Consider the following 27542-nt stretch of genomic DNA (forward strand, 5'->3'; position numbering starts at 1 on the left):
CTTCTGTACAGGCAGAGTTGGGAGCAGCCCTTGCAGCCTGTCCTCAGTGCACGTACCGTATTGATGTGGTTCACATAGAATTTTTGGTGCTTGTAGCACTCCTTGGAAAGCTTTGTTCCAACTCAAGCAGAAATTGCAGGCTTGAAATGGCAAGGAAATACCATGGCGTGTGCAGAAGGCAAGGTGTGATATGTATCTGAACACTTTGTTTAGGGAATGATTAATTACTCACCAGATCATGGCATTTTCCATTTTGTTCCAGGCATGAGTTTATGGGTGTGCATTCAATTCCATTCCCTCGAAATCCATCCTTACACTTGCAGTCATTCTGTCATTTCAATAAAACACAACAATTTATTAAAATGATTAACATAGTGTACATATTCTGGACATGGTGAATTAGTATCTCTGTGTTTCTGCGTGGCCCCATTGACTTCAGTAGAATGACACTGACTAATATCTCCAGAAGACCTTTGTACCTGACATCTAGTAATGTGCTTACTAAAATGTATTTGCTGCCAGAACACCACCATGCAGGAGGCAGAGAGCACTGGGATAGGAACTGAAAGGAAACTGCTTTGGGTAGAGAGCGCCATGTGGAAATAGCCTTGACTCTGGGAAGGAGAAGATAATTTGGGGCGGAAACAGGATAGGAAGCACTGGCAGAGCAAACTGGGTGAAGAGTAGCACCAAAGGTAGCAGCGAAAGTGAGAAGGCTTACCTGACCCGGCCCAATGTATATGCAGGTGGCATTTTGGTGGCACCCTGCGGCGGTGGGCAGCAGGCAGTTGTTTATGGCAGAGCAGTCCCTTCCATCGCCCGTCCATCCTGCCTGGCAAGCACATGTGTGCTCTCCTGGGCCCATCTGAATGCACTCAGCCTGGGGGGATGCAGAGGCATCTGGTTTTAGGGGTAAGGCTTGTCTAAGCAATAGCAATGCCACTATCCGGGAAAGAGCTTGAAGCTGCAGTGGAAATTATGACTCTTCCTTCTGCAAATGTTTCTGTCCAAACCTTCCTTGTTGCCTACTTTACTGTGGTGTCAGGCTCTGTGCGAAAAACATGTACTTACATTGATATTGCAGCCACCTGGGTTTAAAGCAGCACAAGGATCAACTTTGTTGCAGGTCATGCCATCTCCCTGGTAGCCAGGTTTGCAAACACAGCTATAGAGACAAGAGGAGGAGGGAGGCATTGAACATTATAGCACAGCTGTAAAGTGAAGTGGTGGTTTTCCACTGTGACATGCTACATACAGGCAACTTAAAATTGATAACCTTGCATTCGTGATGCAAACAGCTTAAGTGCATATATACGTGATTTTTTTTTCTTGTCTTCCCAAAATATTGCCAGAGTTAATTAAGTCAAATGAGGGATCCATTCTCTGTGTATGAGATGAGGAGTTAAATTAATTCTGTACTGATGTGATCTTTGCAAAGGTGAGCTAATAGCTCTAAATCAATTATGGGCTTGGGTTACTCTTTCTTTCAGTGACAGAGAAGGTAGCTCTCTCCCTGAAATGCACGCTAGACTATGAGCCCCCCAATTCCCTGGGTCCTGCCCCTCAACATTAACCCATATTGGAGGGAATTTCTTAAGCACTGAAGCTACACAGCATGCCACATTCTGTTTCTGTGATGACTCATAACGAATACACTGCAGCAAGAGGCAAACTTGCTGCCATGTGAAGGTTAGCGTGAGGCAAATGCAAGGCAGCTGTAGCAGTAACAGAGTTTTGTGACCAGTCGTGTCAGGACTGGAGAGTCTGTGCTGAAGTCTGTGGTGGTGTGGCATGTGAAACTTACCTGAGCTGACTGGAACCAGCTATCTACCCCCAAACTGCTTGAGAGTTTCATTGTTTTTCAGCAAGGCTCAAGCTTCTAATTCAGTAAGGGAAGGTTAGAAATAAGAGGTTCCTAAAAGCCTTCGTAGATTTTAGTCAGAAGGTAGACTTCTGATCAAAGATCAGATCCGTATGCGACTGTCTCATCAGTGTTAAACATAAGGTACAGGATAGGGTGTTGAGAACTCTTAATTACGATCTTGCAACGCAAGGTCAATGCGGTGCATGTTTATGTTCATTTGCTACATAGCAGCATTTCAGTGGCTGATGCTTCTGTACTGCTACAAGGCACTGTTTTAATCAAGCAAATGGAAAAGAGCTGCAGCATAATTAATGTTAATAAGATGCAAGTTACCTCACTGCACCATCGCTAAGCTGGCAGTCTGCATGTGCATGGCAGAGCTGTAGAGAGGGCTCACAGGGAACAATCTGCTTATCACAGAATTTTCCTGTGTATCCACTTCTGCATGATCCAGGAACACAGATCCCATCACTGTCTATTCGGTTATCACATTTCCCATAAATGCAGAGGCACTCTACAAGAGATAAATTACAATTCTATAGTGCAATTCTATAGTGGTAAAAGACGTCTGTTCTCACATAGTGTTTCTTATGAATTAGGTCTTTCTTTTTTTCTAGCATCTAAAATTTGTATTTTTAAAGTCTCACTTTGTTGGGGGACTTATTGTTTATTTATCATATCCTTACCTTTTCAGGTGTGTTTTATGCGTAACTATTTAAAATCTATTATGTCTTTACAGTGCACTTACCCATCAAAGAATTTCAAAGTACTTCAGAGAAGCAGGAGGAAAATGCTATGTCCTAGGCTATTAAGGGTAAAGTTATTTCATTGCACAAGTTTTGACATGCTTTTAGTGATATATGAAGCCTTTTAATACTGAGTCCACAATCCTAAAAATTGCACAGTGCTGGGCTAGTACACAGAGCAGTAGCACAGACCTACTAGCACTTTTCTGGGGCTGGGTGGTTAGTGCTGCTGGGAGGCACAGCAATGTGCCCAAAGGACATGGTAGATAGGCCTTCTGCAATCCCAAGAAATGCCAGTGGTGACTAGTTAAGCAAATGTGTACTGCTTTGGCGAGACTAGAGCTTAGGCAGTGCCACCTTTTCTTATGGAATTTGTCCATGTACGTCGGAACCTTCAAGTGAGCTGTGGCTTCATGAATGACAGGCTGTTTCATAGCAAAAAGAGACTAAAAGTGATTTTTGTAGTTGGGGAATATATCTATATTTATGCTGTATATTCTGTAGACTGTGAAATGTAGTATGGTTTGACATAGAAGAATTAAATCTGTCAGTATACAGAAGATGACTGCTAGAATCATAAACTATTCAATAGATCAGAAATTATTCAGTAAGGATGGTTATTAAGTGGCCCTAAACAAAATCTGTTTATAGATCTAGTTGTCCTTAGATTACATGTGTTTGCATTGCAGGCAGAATCTCTTCTCTTGTGGGCAATACCAGGTGGGAATGGAATAGCAAAGACTTTCTTTTCAGTTACTCAAGTGAGAGAAACAGAAAGGAAAAGAACAATAAATTAGTATAAGGTGAGCTATAACATCTTACAAAAAGCCGAAGTAAGTCAGTAAGAAGTTTTTCACTGACTCTGGGCTTATGATGTGTCCGTTTGAAATAAGAAATGAAAGTACCTTAGAGCCATCTTGCTCATCCACCACATAGACTATTTAGCAAGAGCCATTAACTCCTACCTTAATGTTACCAGGGTCCAAAAGAAACAGCCCATGCTCTTATGCTGAGCAAGTACAGCTGTACTTACTTTTCTCACACTCAGGTCCATATTTGCCAGGGTCTGAGCAGAACTGACATCGTGAGCCTTGAAATGCCTCAGTACAAACGCAGGTCCCATTGCCATCCAGGCCATCCATGCACTGTGATATGGAAGAGAGGTGATTTCTATGTATAAATTCAAATAAATCTTTAGCCTTCCCCCAGAGAAGGGACCATGTGCCCATCCATAGTATGACTGTGATAGACAGCCATAAAATCTCAGCTTTGATGAAAAAGGTGTTTCAAAGCAAAAGCTTTCCTTGTGCTTGTACTTTGTTGCTGTGGGTTCTACGTTCCTTTGCAATTTTAAAGTGAGAATAGTGAGATGGGTCATTATTCTGTGCTGTTCGAAGTACAAATATCAGAGTGGGTCACCCAGCCTTGCCTCTGTGCTCTCTGGTGGAACCATAGAAACCTGCAATTCGGACATCTCAGAGGAGACTGGTTCATTTTCCCTCCTCTGTATAACTGAACCTAAATTTATGGCCATCATGCAGCATAAGTGGAGGGTGCAGATCGTGTGGAGCCTAACATTTCTGTCTTGCAGAAGTGCTTCAGGGACTTTTGGGACACGGTCTGTCCTTCCCCCCATGGGGTGCTGCTGGATGCTCTGCTTACCTGCCCGTTTCCTGAGCAGGGTTTAGAGAAACCTCCTGGACACGGACTGCAATCAGGGCCAAAGAAGCCTTTGCAACACTTTGGTTCCTATGAAATAAAGCAAATATCCTCTTTTCCAGTGCCTTAGTGTGGAGGCAGAAGACAACTTTCCATTGTGCTTGGGTCCTTTGGCAAGGGCCTGTAGCGGTAGCTGGCTCTTGAAAGGCTTGTGTTGAACCAGAGCCACCTCTGCAACAGCCTTGTTAAAACCAGGAGGGATGTGGCAGCCCAAGAAGGGGATGCACAGACCTCTGGATCCTTCCCTTATTATTATCAGGCTCGTCAGTGTTAAAAATCTCCATCCCATCACCAGTTATGAACATGCCCGAGTATATCTGATCTTATTACATACACTTTTTCAGCAGGAGTGCAGTGCAATTCAGGGGCAGGCAGCCTCCTTTGCATCTGAGATCAAGAACTAGAAGATTTGTTTTAACCCAGTGAGGTGCTGTGAAAGTTAGACATACTGCTTTAATGTTCCTCCTTCCCCTCTGCAACAGTGTGGGATTTAGCCACTACACAGCCCTAAATGTTTTTCTTGGCTGCATCTTTTGTTTTATTTGGGAACTGGCTGCTTGATCCATTTATTTATCGAGAGCACAGAAAGTGTATTAGAGAAAAATCTCGTTTACATGTGTGATTCAAGGGAAATAGGAATCAGCAAAAGGCTCTCAAAGCTTATGAGTTTGTGGACTTCTCTGCTTGTTACTTAATGGTGACCATGAAGTGCAGAAGCCTACTTAGGAGCCACAGGAGTCAGAAAGGTCTAAGTACTTCTCACGGGCTAATGACTTCTGTGAGGACTAGGCTTGCCAAGCAGAGCAAGTGGAGCGCAGTTCTTGGGAGCATTTCCCATTCATTGTTACACAATATTGTGTAAAGCCTAAAGTCCTGGGACAAGGGAGGACCAACCTGTCCTGTTCTTTGCAGGTGATGTTCTATGGGGCAATAATAGCATTTGGGTTTGGAGTCTTATGTGAAAACTCCCAGGTTACAGAGTATGAGATGGTTGTTGTCAATAATGCATGGCAGCTAAAATACCTCACTAGAGGTGCTGGTGTGAGCATTGCACCATGGAGAGGAGTTATTTTGGGTAGTAGAATGGACATTGGAAAAAATTTACCTAGTATTTTGCACCGAGATTTACAGTAGCTCCTCTCAACCCCCTGCAGAAAGGTATGGAAGCTACCTGGACATCTCCAAATGTCTCTTAGCTTCAAAAGGGAAGTTTACAATGCAAAAGACAACACTTTGGAAAACTTTTATGTATGTTTCACTTTAAGGAACCACAACTCTGTACCTTTATTGTTATATTGCAGGATCTAGTACAACCAGTTTTTGGAAAGGTTGAGCCTTCAATAATGCATCTCCGTTTTGAGAAAGGCTGGAATGTGCACAAAATGGAAGCATTAGTATTTCTAAGCAATGTATAGTTCTGTGATACTGTCTTAATATTGCAACAGAATTTGACTGGAGAACAGAAACCACCTTGCTATAGTGTTGCATTTAAAAATTATTAAATTATGCATTTTTTCATGATATGAACTTTCTTTTCATTATTAATGAATAATGACAGATAGCTTATTACTGAATATAGCATATAGGACTAACTACCAGCGTAATTTTATAACATGGGGAATAAAATTCCTGTGGTAGCTAGATTTGAGTTCTATATGAGGAAAAACATGCAGCCAGATTTGCATCTCTTAGATGCAAAGCAGATGGAAGATTTTCGGTCTTTTCTGAAGCTGCTTCTGGCGACAGCTGCTTCTGGGAGGATGCTTAATCACAAGGAAATTTTTTGACAGATGTGAGGTCTATTTTAAATGTATCCCTCCATTTTTTTGTTTACTAACTCTCAAAGCATAATCATAGTAATTGTCATTCCTCACCTCTTTCTTCTGCCAAAGCCTATCTAAAATGGATCTTAATTTACTGGAGAAAAGAGTCAGAGCTTCTATGAAGTCTACAAGGGATCTTGCAACAGAAAACAAAATAATGCTGAAATTACCTGATGCTTCAATTATTGCTGAAAAGAAACCAAAGTACCATCTATATTTGTATTTTTTCACACTCTCCTGTATTAGTATCTGGTTCTTTTGTTCATTATATTAGGAGAACAGTAATCAACATACGAGGACCCCTTCCCTCTATGCATTTTGTACAACTGGGTAATCTGTCAGGAAATGTCACTTACGATGGGCTTTGAATCCTGTGGGCAGGGAGCCAATGAGTGTGATAAACAACTTGTACAGACACCCTAGATGGAAACAATAAAGGTAGTAATTTGAAAGGCATTATACCAGCTGCTGAGATGCACACTTATATATATACCCTGTACATTTTAAGGATATCTGTTCTATGACTTTTAGCTATTACAGCATGGATCTAGAATCAAAGAGCAGCACCAGGGCTATATCTCCTGGCTCTGATGTTTGATGAGTGGTTGTTCATTTCCAGCTTCCCCTTTTTATCTTTATTTGTCCTTGCCCCACTCCCTTCTTTTAAAGAACTGGAAGCTTCCTAAAGAGAGGACAAACACAGGGACTAATGCACTGGCATCCTTTGCTCAACCTTGTATAATATATTAACTAAAATTGTCTCAGAGTCTAGACCTGTCTGCACATTTAACTTCTATGAGAATTTTTTATTTCTTCCTAGGAAGACCACAAATTAGTTGAGTCTGTTCTACAGACAATATGAAGAGAAATTTGTCTTGTGTATAGTCGGTGAAGAGAAAAATATTCTTTGCTTCCATGCTGCAGATTCTGTACTCCACTATGATCCAGCAGCATATCGCTATTTTTATGTCTTTACCTTTTGGTTGCTTTTCCCCACTGACTAATTTATCACCATGTGGTGGTGACAGAGACTTGCAATTACAGCACTGAGGAGATATAAACTCGAGTGGTGGTTTTAAAGGTGCGTTCTTGACAGGCTCAGCATGCCATAACTTCAGAGAGGTTGAGCCTTTCATTGTGTGGATATGGAGTCTGTCAGAGCTGTGTTGCTTGTGACTGCTAATGTCTTCCATTTCAACCAAGTTAGAATAAATCCTAGAGCTGGCATCTGATGCTTTACTTCATTGTGTTTCATGATCAGTGGACAAGTGACCATGAACCTGATTTATGATATTTTCTCCCCAGATTTACCACTGGACCTGCAAGGAAAGAATCAGGTACTGGTTTGGTTTTATGATTTACAGCACTTAAAGGAGTAAAGGACCTGACTTACAAAAGCATTTAGGTATCAAAGAGTTGAGGTACTGATGTCACTACTGTTTTTCAAAGGCCTGTGGGTCAGGTGTATTTTGGCAAATACATTTAGGCGTTATAAAAGATGTTTGATAAACTGTGTAGTCATGGCTGAAGTTGACTTAAGCTCTTAGCTTTCTTTGCATTTCTGAAAATCCCCGTGAGGGCCTCTCTGATCCTTTAGAACTTAACAATCTGGCTGATTGTTGTGGAAAGTGTTTCCCACTGTTGGCACTGCTCTCTCTGTTGCTCAGCACCACTTGGTGTCACCTGTTTGCTCCCTTTCTCCATGTAGGGTGACCTCAGCCATTCATGTGTACCTGCTCCTTCATTTTCCTAAGTGAGTCCTGCCTCTGCCCTCTGCCAGAGGGGGACAGGGAGATGTGCCTGCATTTCCATGCAAGGTCCAATCTGCCAATTTCAGCTGTAGGTTAGGATAAAGTCTTTGCAGTGAAGTGTCTGAAGCCAAGGCTCCTGTGGGAGTGGTGACCTCTGGGAGGAGGTGGAGCAAGACACTGAGTCCTGAGGTTATTACCAGCATCCAGGTATGGTTACATGGATATGTATGTGTTAGCATAATGTTTTCCTCTTTAGGGATGTATAGTTCCCATAGGCACGTACAACTGTCTGTTCCAACAAGGTCTGTTACTTTTCACAGGTACCACAACCAGTATTTACAAGGTGGCATTGCTTTTGTTTTCTGACAGTGAAGAACATGCACAATGGTAGCTAAGAACAGCAAAGCCACAGCTCCCTCTGCTATTCTCCTTGGTAGCAGTCCTCTGCCTAAAGCCTTGGATATTTAACTACACTTTAAACTACGCATGAAGCTTTTAAATCTGACAAAAGTTCCTGACTTCAGTTTGGGGAGTAATTTTTGTGACAGATGCTATTTTTTTTTGTCTTCAAATAATTTTTCATAGTGTTGCTTTAGGATTGATCGATGTCAGTCATAGATTGTAGGTAGGTTCCTAGTAAGGAATTCGAATTACTGGAGTGTAATTTGAATTTATAAGGTGTTGAAAGTTTTTTGTATCGGAGATTGCAGCTCAGTGCTCTGTCTGGTTTATGATTATATTGCACATACAGCACTTTGTAGTTACTGCCAGAGGTAACAGTTCTTTACTCCCAGCTCTTGTGTTTTCTTCTTTAAATTTTGATGTTGTCCAGCTCTGTTGAGAAACTCTTTCAAGTCTGTGCTTCTGGACTCTTTTAAGTTAAGATAGTAAATGTTTTGCATTACTGTACCGGAACCGTTACTGGCCCAGATACGTTCTTGAACACGGTCCAGTAATAGCTCACTGGAGCCACGCTTGCTGCAAACTAAAAGCTCGTTGTGATACTTGGTCTTCTTACCAGAAATAGCATCTGGATGGTACAGAGTGTAAAGGCCTGTGCTCTGTTACCAAACTGAACAACATATGTCAAAATCCATCCTGTGAAATATGGAATCGTTTTATAATTCCTTATTTGAAGAAAACGGGAAGAAAGCGGGGCTAGGGGAAATTGTGGCTTCTGAAAATAACGTATTTCTAATATCTTAATATAAAATTAATTATTATGTTAATAGTTTAACTTGATGGCTCATTTCCCTGCATATTTAGTAGAAATTAAAATACTCATCCAAAATATTTTTCCTGGGAACCTGACACTACTTGCCATGTACTTGTCTGCACAGATGGGGTTCAGGAACTGGAGGAAAAAGTTTGACCAGAGAGGCAACATATTTTAAAGGGCTACTGTAAGAACTAGATGAGTTAAAGAGGTATAGGATGTGCTCATACGAGTTCCCTACTTACAGATTATTTATATTTGTTCAGTACTGCTAGGCAGGTCTCTGTATGCCATTGATACATTAATTTCCAGAAGTACCCCTCTTTTTATGGGCAATATCAGTCAAAGCAGTAAAGAGGAAGCTGGAGTGCATTATGTGGAGCAGCAAAGAGCTATTGGTTTGTCGTGATTCTCTTACCGTTGCAACTTGACTTCTTGTCTCATCACACCGATGTGGTAGAATTGGAACAATTGTGGGTGGGATAAGGACTCCTGCAAGAGTATAAATGCGACCATTTTTTGCAACAATGTCTGTTTCTTCCATTTCTTCTCCACTCACCAAGACTTGTCCCTATGAAACAATAAACTATTATTAGTAATACATTTTTCATAGCTTCTCAATTTCTGATAATTTCAAGAATTTCTAGTCACATTTTTAAATTTGCCATCTATTTTTTATTACACTTGTTTTATACAAGAAGTATGCATATGTTGCACATTTTTTTGAGTATTGGTCTCCAACAGAGGTATCTAAAGTTTTCCTCTTAATCTGCACTGTTAGCCTGTGGAACTAGTGACTAAAAGACTGACCAAAATGAGAAGACTACTGATGACTTCAGGCACTGATTTCAGTGGGCATAAGCATTCTTTGGAGCTCTCTCTGACAAAGTGGGGAAAAAGAGAGAGAGAATCTGAGCTCTAACAAAATTCACAGGAGAGGAAAAAAAAAAAGTAGTATTCTTTCTGCATTTAGTCATGCAACTGCTCTGTCTTTACGAGAATTCTCCAGAATGTTCATATTTGGCTAAAATATGCTAGGAATGGAAGGTAGTTAATGTAACAGATAAGTTTAGTTTTGTAAAAGTACTGACAAATTACCAGCTTTAAAAATGTGTTCACTAGGTTCATAAGGATCAGAAACTACAATATTAAAGATAAAAGAAGAATATCTATGTGTGCACTAAAAGTGTTTTAAATAATCAAAATGTGTAACATAATTATTTAAAACATTATATATATATATATATTTTTTTTTTTTTTTAAACTAGGCAGAGCATTAATGAGAATCATTCCTGGACTGCAGCTAATCATACGTAAGAGGAAACTGCAGGCTGTCCTTATATACCACTCATTTGTTCTGTGTCCTTTGGAGTACTAATTTCTGACAATAGGTGAGAAGCAAGTTGAAAATTTCTACCTCATTATAGCAAGAAATTCCTCTGTTAATGTCCCCCCTCCTCCTTATTTCATTCCCCCTGCATGCAAACCATTGCAGAGATCAGAGAGAGCTGTTCACAGGTGAAAGCTGACTGTAACTTACGGTGCTGGTCTTGTTAAAGTAAATGAACTGGTTCGCCATGCTTCTGATGTGATCTATTGAGACGAGGCTGGCAACCTCTAGCTGAAATAAATATAAATTGATTTAGAGGAACGTAACATCATTATTCTTTTCAAATCCAGATGGATTTCACAAGAGACACCATCTTTCTCTTTAGGGTGAGCGAATGACTTTATCACCTTTTCTCTAGGTACATGAGCAGCCTTGTATTGACTAACCTGCTTATGTAATGAAGTTAGCGTGATTAAATTTTGACTGTGCTTGCTGGCTGCTGCATGCAAAGAGCTTGTTGCCCAAAAGGATACTAATTTTTCTCCTAATTATAGCAAGCAGTCTAAATAAAGTTATCAGCTGTCCCTAAAAACAGCCCTGTTTGCATCCTTATACCACTGTGGAAATGATGCTGCTGATATCCCATGAAGGGACATGAGGATCTCATGCTTCTCCTCGCTGTGATCGTGCTCTGTGCTGGGAGTGACCCCTGCCTTGGACACTGTGAGTGGGTCCTTTAAGGATATGAGTATATCCTTCCTGCCCCGAAGCAGGGGCTGGGGTGGGGATGAACTTCAGCCTCCTCTAGCCTCAGTTGCTGGGGGTGTTGCTGGGTTTTGCTCTTTGTTTCCAGCAGAAAAAAGGAGGGAAAAACTGGAGGCTTACTTAGAGGATGACAAAACCAACTCTCTCTGATAAATACAAGACTTATTTTAGCAGAATAAGCTCAGAGAGATCTTGATTTTGATAGCAACAAGTACTTGCCCTGCTACTCCTTCCTGCATCCCTGCCAAGATAACAGTACCCTCTGGTAATGGTTCTTGCTCCACAGAGCAGGCTAAGGTAGCAGGTCTTAGGTTCAGAATGACTGTATATATATATATATATGCACATATATATATATGTATGTATTTTTTTTTCCACTTGACTTAAGTCCCCATCAGCAAAAAGTGTATTTTTAAATGGAAATAGTTACTTACATGTAACACGCTAGTGTTATATTTACCATTATTCCAAGCACTATAACATGCCTCCAGCAGGGTTTTATTTTGATTAGTGACACTGTGGTGAAAGGTTTGTGTTCTCTGTCAGTGACCTTTATGTGACCACCCTTAGTTAAAGCAGAGACATAGCTGTCCCTTGCAGCCTTGCTGTGCAGCACTGAGTGGAGGTTGTTCTTGAAAAAACTCTGATTTCAGAGCAGCAAAGGGTTTGAAAATGCTCTTACACTTCAGGTCAGTAAAGCAACTGCACTCACCTCAGTATTGGAGACAATGTGGTATCGGACCAGCTCCAGCAGCTTCCACGAACCCTGCCGAAGAAGAGGCCTTTTTAGCCCAAAATGACCCACGCAAACCTACCTGACCTGTGAGAGGAGAGGGGAAGGAGAACAGCATCACCGTCTCGTGTACCAGAAAGCTCTGGGTCAGTGGTGGTGCTCAGCTCATGGCATGTGTCCTGTCATTCCATGCTCTCACCCATGTATCAACTTTTATTTCAGCATGAGCCTTTCACAACTTCTGTGTGTGCTGGGAGAGACAGGAGGTGTGCAGGGGACAGAATGCCAATATCCATCTCCTGGGACCCCACCAGCAGTGTCTCCCATGTAACAGGGCCCTCGTGGCATCTGCTCCTTTTGACTATTCACACCAAATGTGACACCTTCCAGGATAGGGTTGGAGGCTTTGCCATGTGGCTGTCCAGGCAAGAGCAGGGGAGTAGGGGTCTGGTGTCAGGGCTTGTCATTACTTTATACAATGGGAGACCCCCAAATCCTCTCTAGGTCTCGTCTTGAGCTTTAGTTTTTTGAGATAGTTTAAACCTTGACCTTATCTTAGATGAATATTGGACAATGTGTGTATGTATCTGCTGTATAGCTACACATATATTTACCATCTAAGAAGGATTTGTGTTGTGGAAAGACTATACCTCTGCAGAAAGCAGGTAATCCAGAGCCTCAGCTTTCATATTACTCAAAGCCTCGTTACTTGGAACAAAGACTGTGTAAAGCCTATTGTCCTGCTGTAAATCCATTCCCAGGCCAGTTTTCTGTTTTGTTAAAAAAAAAAAAAAAAAGAAGTATAATTATGTATTAATATTGAAGAACATCTGAAAATAGCACTATTGAATTGTTTTTCTGGATCTTTACCACTATCAAAGATGTAAATTGGCTGTATCTTCCATTATCTTCAAGTACTGACATTATGTTTTCCTGAAATAAGATGAAAGTAAGATTTATTTTAGTTGGGGACATAGAAAGAGTAATAATTCTTGTAAGACACTTTTTGAATTACTGCATGAGCCTCAGTTATTACAGATCTTAACACATTTGGATTTCCTTATTTGTTTGTGTGGCTGTAGTGTCTGGAAATGGCTGAGATGATAGCACTCTTATCCTGATGCCATTATTGGCTTATAGTTAGTTTGTCATTGTCCTGAGATCCTGTGTAGTCAGAGAACACACAAACAGTGTAGGTGTGAGGGAAGTGTTCTCTGTATTCCCAATGAGAAGGGGCGGAGAGATATAATATTTGCAAAAACGCCATATAATAAGTGAAATCTCAAGGAAGTATGCAAAGCAGGGGACCAAAAACCCCAAAGCACCCAAAAATATCAGGTTTTAGAATATTAGCCTATTGGAAGTGGCATTGCTGGTTTCAAAGCAAGTCTTGCCTGTTATCTGTTCAGACTTCTCCCCTTTTAGTATGTTGTTCTGGAATTCAGTGAAATGCACTTATCTTGATTGCCAGTTTCCCAAGGAGCAACTTAAATGCAGTGAGAACAACTAAGTCCTCCATAGAGCTGCTTGGCAGAAGAGCACGTGTCTGTTGGCCATGTAAACTGCGTCAACTGAATGTTGCTTCTCTGAGTTGATCAACAGTGGCTCAGTAGAGTTTGTCTAGCTGCTGTCAGTCATCCTCTTTTGCATTCAATTAATGTGGAAATATTTTAAAACAAAATCAGATATTGTGTACATATAGAGCTTATGGCTTACCTCTTTGTTGCTTTCAAATGTTGGTGCCACATTGTCCATGGCTTTGTCAATAATGTGCAAAATCCCATTGGAAGCGATAATATTTCCTTGTAAAAGTTTTCCTTTCCTCCTTCCTCCTTGGATTCTGATTCTTAATTGATTATCCTGAAAAAATCCAGGCAATGGATAGCGAGCTCTTTATTATGGAATTACAACAGAGTGAGTATGCATATTGAATAAAGTCTAACACCCACGTCCATTGCCAACACCTGGGCCATTTAAATCTGAGGAGGCTAAAGGTTGCTTCCCATGCCTGTCAAGGAAATGGAAAAAAATTCCTTTGACTTTGGATCAGGACCATGTTATTTTGCTCCAGGGCAGCAAAGTTCAAAAGAGAAGCAGGGACAGACCCTGTGGGGAAAGCAGTGTACCTAAAAGGGCTCTGGTGAGTGCCAGCAATAAAAGCCTCTCAGGAAATGATTTAAAATGTGATTGTAGTGAAAGGGTCAAGTCCTGTAATCTTGAGGGACTACAAGCCATTTCCTTATATTATATGTATATTTAAAACAACAAAATATTGCTGATTCTGCACTGTACTGAAGCCTGCAGGAAACTAACAGTCCTCAGACAGCAGTGATGTTTTCCTGTTACAAATGGAGCACCTATTCATCAAAGAAATAAAATAGATCTCTTTTTTCAGATGCCACTGATCTACTAAAAAATACGAGAAGGACTTGATTTCAGCCTTCACGTAGGCTCAAGTCATCAACAGACATTTAATGAACCAAGAGCAATATTTCTAGATTATAAGATCCAGTATATCAGCTGTAGAGAATAATTCTTTTAAACTCTGGGGTCAGACTATCCTGATGTTTTCTGACATCAAATAATCTGGGCTAGTGACAAACTTTACTCCGTATTTTTCATTATAATTTGCCACGCGCGTTTTATTTATGTTGAAGACTTCTATGTGCTGCATCATTCAGAGGATGCCCAGGCTGATGCTCGGTGGGAGGTGGGATCCTGCAGTGCAACTGAGGCTTCCTCTCTGTGAGGAGCAGGCACAGGTTTTGCACATAAACTCTGGGCTGTTCCCTTCCTGTGCCCCCTCTCACTTCACCTAGGCTTTCTTAATGTTACCCCAGTGTGCCTGCAGATCTAAGATGGCTTAATTTTAGCGAACATTTTTAGAGTGGTCTGTGTTAGACTGCTGTGCCGCTCAGCAGTTATGCATCTCTAAAGGTTATTTTTATTTTCACTGATTTTAGTGGGAACTTTGCTGATGAGGTTTCAAGTTTCAGTTGAACTCCTTGTAGTTCACGGGCACAGCTGTGTTTTTTTTGTAATCCAGCAGCTATCTGCAACCTGACATCTTCTTGCAGAAAGGCCTTTCATACTCCTTGTTTTGTGAACAGAGAGTAATATTCTTGCTGAGGGATGCTAGAGAGCCACTTACCTTTTCTCCCTTTGATATCTCTCCTGACTTGCCCGTCAAAGTATATATCACATTAGTATTATTCAAGGTACTGGTATTCAACTGACCAGCAATTACATGGAGTTTCACAAAGTACTGTGCTTTCTGTTTATTATTCAGAAGATCATTTATCTAGAAGAGCAGAAAAACAGGCATTTATGTCAATATAGGCTTTGCCTAAAAATAATCTCATGGTGAACGCTTTTTTTCCTCCAGCTGTTACATTGCGAAAAGATACGTTTTCTCCTGAAGTGAGGTGATAGGGTCTGAATCAAACGGAGGCCTGTCTTGGTATCAGTTCACATCAGATTACACCCTCATGTCTCTGCGTGAGCAGTAAGTGCCTCCAGAGTTGTCCTGACTCCGGGAAAGGTACTGGATGCTGACCACATGCATATCAGCCTTTTTCTGTTGTTGTTGTTTTTTAACTTAAAAAATGTTTTTTTAATCACCCTTACATAAAAGGTGACCTGTAGGCCTCCCTGCTGAAAAATCAGATCTTTCTTCACACCCTGTCTCAACTAAGTGGAAAAAACCTTGTAAAACAATCCCAAACTTACTTGAAACCTGCCTGCATTCTACCCTGACTTGTGAAATTGCTTTGTTTTTCTTTCAAGTAGGAAAAAGACAATCTCTGGACCCTAGATTTAAGTGTATCCAGAAGTGTACTAGAGTGAAAAGTTCTTCTTAACACAGATGAGATTTCTGAAGGAGCTAAATCCCCCTCAATTTAAAACATTCTGTTGTTTACTTACATTTGTACCTTTGAGCCCCTTGTTTGTTGGTACAAGCACGGTAAATGGTCCCAGAGTACTCAGCGGCCATTCATAGACATTTTCTTATAAGGAGAGAGGGGAAAAAAAAAGTACAGTTTACACATGTATTGAAAAGCTCATTTGAGGAAGGGACTAAGTAATCTGTGTAATCTGGGAAGATTAAGAAAGAACACTATCTGTGTTTACTAAATGTTAATTTGAGATTCTAAGATCTAAGTCATTGAAAGATGAGAGGCAGATGGGATGTGAAATCCAGGAGCTGCTGCATATTTGACACAGGATGAGGCAAAACATTCAGAATGCTTCTGGCACCCCATATTCTGTGGCATGTAGACCAGTGTGATGGACAAGAAAAGTGTTTCTTTGGAGATGTGAGTTCACAGGAAGACGACCTCGTGATGTAAATCAATTCAGCCTTCCTGGGGTGAGGGATATGCTGCTGATAACCTGCTGGTACTGCAAATATCAGCAAACACATTGCTGGTGATAAAAGCTGATGCACTAAAAGCTAATTAAAGTTAATTTGCTACCCAGATGGTATTTCTGTTTCCAAGACAGCAGTATGGGACCACTGATTCTGTAGCTGAAGGAATTAAATATTTCTAATTTTCAGCTTTTTTTCCAGAGGTTTAAAATCAGAACTAAAACCATGTTTACAGTTGCTATAGGTATGTCATACCAGAGAATATGCCTCAAAATGAATATACTGTTTTACAAAACAACAGGGACAATTATGCTGGATATTCTTAGTTTTTGAAAGACATTAATGTGGAGTGAACGTATTTTAAAATAACCTGTGCAGTTAACAGGTCTTTGTAGCTCTGGCTAGTAAATCAAATGGCACATTTATGTCCAAAACTTCATCAATGAACATAAAATCTGAATTATTGTTAAGAAGTGCTGGCACCAAGCATGTCAGGTATTTTTCAGAGACATAAACAGAGAAACTGCAACTGAGCTCTCAGTGATGAGATAATGGATTTTGGTCTTCAGTGCTGAATGTGAAGGTCACTCACTGCCAGGCTTTGTTCTTGGCCAGCTATGGGATATTCTTATTCCATTCTGATCAGGAATTCAGGAGCTTTATTTTAATTGCTGCACCCAGTGAAAAGGACTGAGAAATTATTTTAAATAGGAGGAAATTTTCCTTATTTACAAAGTTACTTGAAGATCCTACTTGATTCTAGCAGTATTTGTTCATTTCTCACATTTGTGGCATTGCAAAAGAAGATGATGAAGATGGTTATGCTCTTCTCTTCATAAGGTAGCTGCAGTAACTGTGAGAGGCTGCAAACTGTGAGCCCTGATAGGGGCTCCACCTCACCTCTGTGGACTATTAGAAACTGGGAAACCCGCCAACTGTGGCTGAGGTGCTCTGGTGTGGTGTCTTGAGGGTGAAGGAGACCATGGATGGGATCAGTCTCTTCCTCTTGCCTGTTTTCTAATGAAAGAAATTCCACTGCTGATGTCTGGGCACTGGGCAGGAAAGACCCAGCTGGGAATCCTGATGTTTTTGTGGGCTTCTATGCATCATTCTAGATCAAATCTCAGTTATCCAAATCAATGGGGGCAGGGAGGGAGAGGAGGTGGGATGATCCCACTTGTCCCCCTACTGGGCAAAACCCACTGGTGATACCAAATGATGTGTGAGGGATTGTGGGAATGTGCTTAGCACTTTTGCTTGGACACTCTTGCAGATGGCATGGCACAGGGAGCAAAGGCAACTGCTTTAGGTGATCAGATGGAGTCTGTGTTGAGCAGTGTGCGGTCCAGGGGCACCTTCCTGAAGCAGGGAGCATTGGGGGAAAGCAGAGCAAGATGGCCTCAAATTGTGCCAGGGGAGGTTTAGATTGGATATCAGGAAAAAATTATTCACAGAAAAGGTTGTCAAGAATTGGAACAGGCTGCTCAGGGAAGTGGTAGAGTCACCATCCCTGGAGGTATTTAAAAGGCATTTAGATGAGGTTCTTGGGGACATGATTTAATGGTAGAGTTAAGTTAGGTTATGGTTGGACTTGATGATCCTGAGGGTCTCTTCCAACCAAAATGATCCTATAATTCTAAGATCAACTTGCTCACGTGTCGTCACTTACCCATGAGCGATAAGGCAGATGTCAGCTTGCCTTGCCACTGTCCTCCCACCTCGGCATTCAGGTCCTGGAGGCGTTCCATGATGTTTCCGTAGCACACAAACCCATTCCCCACGGAGCCCCCCTGACACGTACACCTGTGAAGGGATATTCATTTTAGCTGTGTGCTGGTGCACTGTGGTGTCACCGAATCTCTTGCTAAACCTGCTCCTCCTTAACTATTGCTTCTCTGAAGGCATTTTCAGGAAGAACTAATGCAATTTAGTTTAATCTTTGCTTCTGTATGCTGTAAAGTACGTCAGTGGGTAGGGCAGCCTGGTAGCTGCTTGCCTAATGTGTTGTCCTTCTGTCAGCTGCGCCAGAAGGCAGTGGTGTCTGTCTTGCAGGGCCTTTTTGAATGGGGGCTGTGCGACGCCCCTGGCTGCGGTACAACCTCTGGTCCCCACGTGTTATGGTTGCTGGAGCCCAGAAAACCACTGAGACTGCCTGCCTGTGGGCAAGGGGAGGTATGGTGCAAATGTTTGGGGTGTCACCCTCACGATGGGGAGGCAGGTGTACCAAGCCCCCACTCACTATGTGGGACTCAGCAGGGGTAATGGTAGTTATTTGTGACAGGGGTGATGGCAGCTCATCAATCCTTGAGATAACTGTATGCGACTGTTAGAAAAAGGCAGGAAGGAGTGTCAGTCCTTTCAACAAAGCCAAGTGGTTGGTTGTTACCCTGCCCTTTCAAGTAATGCAACCATTTTGGGAAATGATACTTGTACTTTTAACTTTATCTTTTTTGCTGAAACTGCCAAAGCATGAAATTTCATGCTTTTTCGGATGTATGCTTTATGTTGCTGCTGTCCCTGCACTGGAAATGGCATCCCATCTGTAACATCCTGGCTGTCCCCTGGGGACTCCAGCCTGTGAGAAGTGTCAGTGATGTATGGTTGATCCAGCCCTACGTACGTCCAAAGCAGGCTCAGATTGTGGTGCCCATGAGAGTGACAGGCAATGCCTTGAGGTGGGCTGCATTTGAAGTAGCGTGTTGCAGTCAAGGTGAAATCTAGAGGAAATTTATAGAAGAACAACCCCAAGTGTCACTCTGACATTTTCTGCCCTTTGAGGGAGGAAACACCTGATGAAAACGGAATCTTATAGACATAAAAGGGATCAGCGTCACAAGAGAGCTGGGGAAGAAATTGTTGGTTGTCAACATGACTGACATGAGCTTGCTAATAGGTGCTGGTGGGTACAAATGGTTATGAGTTTTAAAGAGCAACTAGGACTTGCATGTGCCTTCACCTTGTGTCAGCCTGACTGTTCAGCAGGAGAGGTGGTTAGTACTTTCTCAAAAATCTGACTCTTGAAGCCTGCCTGAACATGAGGGGCCATTGATACCTGCTGGTTTTGCCAATCTTAGCTCTTTCTGGTGCACTCTTCAGAAAATCAGCTCCTGCTTGGCTGCTCCTGGGAAACTGGCTGGTGGTGTCAGCTCAGTCATTTACTCATCTTCAGTGCTAAAATTAGAGCAGGTGCTTGTCAACATGTAATGCACACAGAAAGAAACCTAACTATATTTAGGAGGCTAAACAACTATACGGTATGTGTTGCCAAGTATTGGCTTTTAATGGTCCCTTTCTCAATTAAGTCTCCAGCAGGTTTTGTATTTGTTTAAGTCCTATCTACAATGATTAATCTCTCTGGATATTTTTTCTGAAGGCATGATTAGAGAATGAACGTTATTCTAGCAACTAAAAGATGTTATTTATATACCTAATGACCTAATCTTTTGCGTGTGCTGGTTGTTACAGTCACACATCTGCCACCCACATCCCACAGTAGTACCCATCTGATGCCAAATCATCTCCTATTTCCCGTGTATGGTCTCTACTGTAGCTGTTTCTCTGGTGATAGCAATATTTGAAAATCCCCACAGTGCCTGCAGTCTGGGTGGCTGTATATAGACTCAGAGGAGTGCTTGGATTTTGGCCAAGAGGCTCAAGCTTTGACTCCTTCTGGTCCTGAGTAAAAAATGCAGTCTAAAAGCATCTTACATTCTGATGGGGAGCCCTCTTCTTTTAAAGGGGATCTCTTGGGCAGAAGATATGTCTTCGGAGCCTGCATGAATGGTTTAAGGCTGGAGGACAGGAGCAGCTTCTCCTTGGGAGATGATCTCTTTCTTCTGATAGGGGTAGGTGGCTAAATATTGCTGTATGGGTGTACATAGCCCCCTTCACTCCTGAGCTGAGAATTAAAAAAACAGGCTTCAAAGGAGCAGAGAAATAGTTGTAGAAAAATGAAACTACCCTTGAAATATTGCACAAATCAGATATAGGTTTCAAAATAAACCTCTCTTTTTCAGCAAATGGTCCTAAAGAATCAGGTGGCTAAACGTAGTAATTTTCTTGGCTATAATTTCCAGGGGTACAGTGAACTGCAGAAATACCTATGTAGTTTGAAATTTAGTTTTTGAGGACAGCATTGCTTATAAATGAGTAGGTACCCAGTAACATGGTTTGGATTTGGCTGCCAAAGGAAAGCATTTAGCAATAGCAGATTAGCACCTGTTATATGTGACCAAACCCTTCAACCTGTCTGTCCCCTCACCCCTTCTCTCAGCTTTGCTCTGTGTGGCTGGCTGGTGAGACTGATGAGATTGGTTTTGTCTTAACTTTGGCGGATCTGTTTTGCAACTCATCCTGCACATGGCTTTATAGGTTTTGCTTTGAATGCGCAATCTGCAGGGGCTGGGTGCCTCTAAAGAGGAACAGCTTTATAACAAACCCCACTGGACTATTTAAACTTAGTAGTTTATTTGTTTCATGATGTGCTGCACGGTCGGTATAGGCAGGACCAAAAAAGATAAGAGCTGTTACTATTACAGCTTACCCAGGAGGGGAAAGAGATTTGTATCTCTCTAGTAAAGCAGAGCTCAGCTTTCTGTCTCCATTTTACCTGAAGCTTGTATCATAGAGTTTTCATTTATGAAGCTACTATTTTCTACATGGAAGACATAGTCAGAGTGAAAATAAGAGTGAGATTAAAAAAGAAAATAATTGAGTTTAGCTGAGGTAAACCTAGTCCTGTTCAGAAACCAGAGAGGTTATGGCCCGATATGCAGTACAATTCTCCACCAATTGAAGCTTCGTAGCTTCTGGGCAAGGTTAAACATAATTACTGCACTGAAGCAAGGCCACAGACAGTGTGAACAATCACTGAGGAAAGACGTATATGGGAACAGAATAGAGAGACAATCTTGATTTTCCAGGAGGTTGCTGCGTTCACAAGCTGTTTGCCTTTTCTACATCTTTGTATAAGAGATTTTTTCCTGTACAAATCATTGGATTCTGGAGGAAGTAGAAGTGACTCTATATGGGGGAAGCTAACAGCACAACTGTGTTTTTCATAAAACCAAAAGTAAAAGAAAGGAAGCAATGCAGGTTTGTGACCTCTGTTACAACCTTGTGGTTTAGAAGAAGTGAAAAAAAAACCAACCACCAGAACAAGCCCTCCAAAATACATTTGAAATCTGGGATGCAGCCAAAATATAGTCTGTCATTTATCAGAAATAATTTACTGTGCCTGCACTGACCAATCAATGTTTTTTTGCAAAGTTCCTCCTTCATAAATGGTTTTTCCTTAGTGGGAAACTATACACTATTGTTTGAATTTTTTTGCCAAATAGATAGTTTTATTTTGGTCTGAACCTCGGCCTTTTGTTCTGTATTTGTTTTTGCCATTAGAACTCATGATGTGCAAAGTATTTGGATTGCTTGTTTCACCCCTGCAGTCATAAATTTTTAATTTTCCCATTCTAAAATTCTCAAAATTTCCTCAGGTGTTTAAAATTGCAATAGTGAAACAGTGACAAATTAGGGAAGAAAGGTCTGGATTTAGGTAATGTGGAATTTCATTATAATTTTCAGCTCATGTTGTGCAGTACAGTAGTTTACTATACTAAGTATAGTAGAAGTATAGAGTAAGCGCAGTCTAAACAGTATAGTACACTCTGGAAATGAACTAGGGGATATTCTAAACATGTTTGAAATGCGCAGTAGCTTATACAAAAGAGATGTTGATCTTACACTGTAAGAGAAAGCCTCATGATGAAGCAAGAACTATCAATAAGAGTACTTTCCCAAGGGATCACTTTCTGTCTGTATGAATAATTTGTTCCCAAATTACAACTGATGGCCTGTCTTGTCTTTCACATTCAAACTTTCAGCTCCTGAAAACTAACATTTCAGGGACACCTCTTTAAACCCAGTACTAGCCACCATTGGACTATAGAAACATGTAATCCAGATTGTTCAGTTTAAGACAGCTTTAAGTTTACTGTTAAAACTGTCTTTCCTCCTAACACCTGTGTAGCAAATTTCTGTACAAGAAAACAAACTCTGCCAGAGGTTTTGGAGTTTCCCACATGCTTGTCTTAAGGCTTTGAGGAGTCTGCCGAAGTTGGTGTTGTTTTCACAGCGTGGGGGTCAGATTCCCTAGTACTAGTATAGTAGAAAGAGCCAGGGCTCCAGTGCTGTCCCAGGATAATTAATGCTGATTAATTTTTAGCATGCTGCCTGGCATGTTTCTGGCCCACACCAAGTAGCATTTTCCCAGGCAGTGCCCAAGCACAGCTGAAGAGACAGCGTGTGCCAGGAACCACTGCCAAAAAACAGTTACTCTCTTTTGGAAGAAGAGACTTTAGCTGTGAGCCAGACCATGCTGCTTGCTCTCAGGAACAGAAAAGAGGTCCCGGTCCTTTTTATTTACTAGTGTGGAAATGACCTCTGAGTGCTATAAAAATAAAACTTAGTAGGTATTAGCAATTGGACTAGGTGAAATCAAACACTATGCTAATTGGTTGACCCTAACCCCATTAAATCTTGTAATTTGTCTTTGATAAAGAAACCATTAATGATAACTTCAAGAGGGGCTCATCCACTGGATTTGTTTTAGTAGCCTGTTTACTAGGGGGAGGAGGGAGAAACTGGATGAAAGCTTTAATAAGCAAAAAGACTCACGTAATCTGTCCTGGCGCGATCATCGAGCATTTAGCTTTTTTATGGCAGGTGTTGTTTGTTTTGCAGATGTCGGTCATGCTGCATCCTTTCCCAGGTACAAAGTTTGTGTAATGCTCCTTGCATTCACAGTGGGACTAAATCAGAAGGATGGGAGAGGAGGGAGAAAAATTAGACATGCACAAACTGTGGATTTCAGTATACTTTCTGGAACTAGAGTCTAGAGATGATGCAAGTATAAAGCTTATCTCTATTTATACAACTCCCTTCTAGGCTTTATCCACCCCAAAAACCTACTGATTCTCAGATACATTTGCTTCAGATAAAGCCCTTTAGATTCATTTCTGTGACCAGAAAACATTTAAAATTAGTGTGGGCAACTCAGATATTTTACCTCTGTTCCCACAGTGCTCTGCCTCCCAAAATGAGTGCTGACACATATTATTAACAAGCGAAGCATATCAGCACTTATATGAACACGAACTGCACGACGACCCTGGATGACTGACTCATTTTGGGCTCTTCAGGGTGTCCAGGCAAAACAGGCATCCTCTTCTGAAGTCTCGTTTTCCCATTGGCAGGAATTTTACACAGAGAAACCTGAGTCAGTGCCCAACAGCATGAATAATATGCAGTCTATATGGTCCCTTTCATTGGTAGCCTTCGAAGACCCAGATTACTTCTTTCCTAAATAAATTCACTGTAGGCATTCGTCTGTGGTACCTGTGTAAGGAGCCTACTGGTCCTACAAGCCCCCTGCAGTCAGAGAGGGATAATTTAACTGGGAGATGCTTCATTTCAGTGCCTTCATTTTGGGGAGGCAAATCTGAGCCATAATATTCTAGGAAAAAGCATGAGGGAAAAGCGCCACATGGATGCATAGAGGGAGAGGTAAAGGGGTCTATGCCTGGTCACCAGCATGGCTTATGCCAAAGTAAGGGGTACAACTTAGCCTCCCTGAGGTCTATTCCTGTACCCTCATGGTTTTGTTTTATTCCTTCATAGGCAGGTGACATAGGAAATGTCTGGGGCAATTGTTCAACACTAACCTTTCCTGGGCCATCATATATGCAAATGGTAGACTGGGCAGGGCAGTTCCCATATGTTGCTTGGCAGGGGTCTATGGGTAAGCAGACTTGACCATCCCCTCTGTAACCTTCTCGGCAGGTACATTTGTGTTGATTTGGTCCGAGGTAAATGCAGTCAGCATTAGGATCACAGACCTCTTTGGAGCATGGATTGATAGCTTGTGAAAAAAGAAATAAGTGAATTATTGCCCCACAGTTCTGAAGCTGAAGATGAGGAATTGCCAGACCATCTCCATGCCAAACAGAGCCCGGGTAGACTAAACTTCTCATAACAGCCAAGTCCAAAGTATTATGGCAGCATGAAGACAGAAGGGAGGAATGTGTTTATACTAACATAGCAACCAACTGTTTGTTTCTGAATAGAAATGATCTCTTAACTTGGCAAATTGAATTCTAAACAGATTAAAACATGTAATGTCCTCATTAAAATATCACAACTATTTTCCTGTTCTCTGGTGGATTTTAACTAGAGAAGGTCAGGCAGGTGATATGAGGTCTGGACAAGCTTTAAGCATGTGTTAGATCAGTTGGAAAATATTTCTTAGTACAATAGGCCTTCATTGTTCTCTTTCCGGTAATTAAACAATATAATGTCATCTGTTCACATATATGGAAAACTGGTCAGCAAGTGCTTTGGTTGAGTCTTCCACACTGCTGCAGTTTCAGGACTGGACTGGAAGCTCACTAGTCATTTTCATGAGCCCTTTTTGTCAAGGCAATGACATTGTTTGTCCTTGTTCATAGTCCAGCAGTGCTTGCAGAATGTCTTCTCACACCTTTGTGTCCCGTTTAAGACTGTGGTCAAGCACACGTTGTAGCTGGAAGGTAGCAGGCCCTGGACTCACCTAAAAGGTGGTGCTGCTCACTGCCTTCCCCTCTCCTCCTCCATTTCCCCCCCTTATCTGGGACTGAGAGAGTTAGCAATGCTCAGCTTCACTCTTTCAAGCCTTTTCTTGTGCTCCGATGAGAAATCGCACATGTACACACGTATTCACATGCTCAAATCGACCATAACCTGCCACCTCCAAGCAGCGTCTGGTGCAGCCACTGCTGTCGTCACATATTTAGCTGTGCTGGAGCTGCTTGTCCTCTGCTTCCCACACCATCAAATGTAAAAGGCTCCGGTTTAAGCCACAGATGACGCCAGTATCTAAAGACACTGGGACGAAGGAGCAACATCCACACAGACTGCATCAATACAAAACCTGAGAGAGGTAGGAATACTAGCATCCTTCTCTGCTGGTTGCTGCAGTTTCTTTGTCTCTTGCTTGCCTGTACTGCCTACTAAAAGATCAACACATTCCCTCAAGAGAGACTTCCTGATGCCTTGCCCTTGGATGGTGTTCAAGCCTATTCAGAGAGGATGACACCATAGTTAAGACCAAAATATACATGTTCCAAGATATACATGTTCCCAGGCAGGATAAGAAATACTGTAGTTGTGGCCCAGTCCAAGCCAACATTTACTAAATAGTGCTTCCAGTATCAGATACAACCATTCTTTTCATTGCAATTGGTCTTGAAGGAAGAGCTGGTGCTGTAAGACATATTGTAAGAAACCCTGGACTCTTGTAATATAGTTAATTTGAACATTCATGACAAGTTGAGGAGTCCCTAAAGACAACTTTAAGGTAGACCTTTACCTCCAGCTGAGATATAATTAACTTTGTTTCATGAAAAATAGGAAAGCTAAAATGAGCCCTACTTGTCCGTAGAGTTCATGCTTAGTGATGAAGCTGAGCCACCACATGATAAGTATTCAAGAAATATAAGCCCTTGGTTGCTGTTGTTGATTTTTACAGAAGTAAACTACGAGGTAGAATTTTAGCAAATAGAGGGGTGTGATGAGAATAGATTTGTAAGCACTGATGACCTAGTATCTACGCTATGTATTTCACAGGGGTTTTGTTAGATTTAGTCTAGTTGCATGGACTGGAGCTTGTTAGCAATTGAACTGATGTGCTTCTGAAGCACATTTTAGGGCTTAGTTTCGTCTTGAAGGAACCTAGTTTGTACACAAGGCTGCTTTGGGATGTGAACCAAAGAACAATTAGATGGTGGGATTTGTTTCAAAAGCATACTCAGTATCTGTACTATAATACCAGTGATGTTGTATACAAAGAACTCGGTGGACGTGGACATTACTCACGTTCACATTGAGTACCATCCCCGTGGTAGTTGGGCAGACATGTGCATTGCAGTTGTCTTCCATCCTCTCCTGAGGCAGTGCATCTGGAGTTCGCAGGGCACCCCAAGGCCTCACATTCAGCTATCGCTGAGGAACAGAAGGTGAGAGGTTGTGTTTGTTTGCTGTGACCGGAGGCATTGCATTTTGCAGTGTACTAGTTCAAAGTACACCTGATCTAGAGACCATTGATCCCATCGCTGTCATCAATTTTCTGGTGATTAAAGCGGTGATGATGCTTATGGGAGCTTACACACAGGGTCTGAGGATCAGTGCATGTTTGGCTGCCCTGAAGTAACTAAGCCAAGGCTAATTTTACATTTATCCTCACCAGTTCTAACTGTATCAGAGCTGCTGAATATACCTTACATACAAAGCAATCTACTTACGCTGATCACAGCTGAGCCCTTTGTATCCAGACAAGCAAGCGCAACTTCCATCCCCTGTAATTCCACTGTTGCATACTCCATGAATGCAGTTGCAAACTATATGGAGAGATGGATTGATTTTTTTAATAATGGTTTCTGGAAAGACATCGTTGGTGGTTACCCATAGCAGATAGTGTCCCAGCCAACATCTTTGTCCAAACCAAGCTTTGACCTGAGTTCCTGAATTTATAAGCTTCCATTAATGAGACAATCAATACTCAACACTTGCATACATCAGTAAAGAGCATATCAATTTTTGCAGGTTGTTAATAGCCTGGGGCCTGAAAATCTTCAGGACACACACTATGAACACCAAACTTACTAGCTGCTAATACCATAAAACTTATGAAATTTGACATACAATCTTGAGCCAAAATTGAATATAATTTGCATCAGAGACCATTTTTGTAACTGTTACAAATTGATCATTTTTCCTTTAATTCTGTTTGCCTCTCAAACACCTCCAGAAGAGATGAGTTTAGTGACGTTTTTTTTTTCCTCCTAAACAGAATTTATTTAGTTAAAAGGAAGATTAATCACTGTGTAGGTCAGGCTTTTTTCTGGTCCTGTTCCTATATTCTGTCATTTCTGGTTATAAACCTTGTGGCAATATGAACACAAGATGTTGTATTCAGAGTCCAGGAAACTATGAGACACTTTTGTAAGTGGTTTTGGAAGCCTTAAGTATACTTAAAAAGCTTTATGGTTATAACTGTGTCAATTATGGTAATGACGTTTTTAAAAAAGGCCATTCAGAGTTACACTTGGAAAAGCTTCTAAGATGTACAGACTTGTATTGGTGACTTCATGTTTAAGCTGCAGTGATGTAGTGTGTCCTCTTCCCTTTAGAAACATA

General features: G+C 41.4%; 1 protein-coding gene across 4 annotated transcripts in view; it reads right to left on the reverse strand.

Moving 5' to 3' along the window:
- Positions 1-27542, reverse strand: part of STAB2 (stabilin 2) — an 85727-nt gene that overhangs the window by 46463 nt on the left and 11722 nt on the right. Inside the window, exons 6-26 of one of the 4 annotated variants that reach the window (XM_021284689.2) lie at positions 26648-26743; positions 26223-26348; positions 24035-24231; positions 22989-23122; positions 17986-18119; positions 15872-15954; positions 15099-15248; positions 13664-13807; positions 12818-12880; positions 12598-12717; positions 11927-11980; positions 10660-10740; positions 9538-9690; positions 6509-6571; positions 5612-5695; positions 4273-4359; positions 3644-3755; positions 2198-2378; positions 1072-1165; positions 722-880; positions 233-328 (exon numbers count right to left, since the gene is read on the reverse strand). In XM_021284689.2, the coding sequence (XP_021140364.2) occupies positions 233-328; positions 722-880; positions 1072-1165; positions 2198-2378; positions 3644-3755; positions 4273-4359; positions 5612-5695; positions 6509-6571; positions 9538-9690; positions 10660-10740; positions 11927-11980; positions 12598-12717; positions 12818-12880; positions 13664-13807; positions 15099-15248; positions 15872-15954; positions 17986-18119; positions 22989-23122; positions 24035-24231; positions 26223-26348; positions 26648-26743 (2411 nt within the window). The remainder of the gene's footprint in view (positions 1-232; positions 329-721; positions 881-1071; positions 1166-2197; positions 2379-3643; positions 3756-4272; positions 4360-5611; positions 5696-6508; positions 6572-9537; positions 9691-10659; positions 10741-11926; positions 11981-12597; positions 12718-12817; positions 12881-13663; positions 13808-15098; positions 15249-15871; positions 15955-17985; positions 18120-22988; positions 23123-24034; positions 24232-26222; positions 26349-26647; positions 26744-27542) is intronic. The other 3 variants (XM_065037171.1, XM_065037179.1, XM_065037189.1) reach the window with 3 other exon arrangements.

Source organism: Columba livia, chromosome 1 (assembly GCF_036013475.1).
Source record: "Columba livia isolate bColLiv1 breed racing homer chromosome 1, bColLiv1.pat.W.v2, whole genome shotgun sequence".
Lineage (NCBI taxonomy): Eukaryota > Metazoa > Chordata > Aves > Columbiformes > Columbidae > Columba > Columba livia.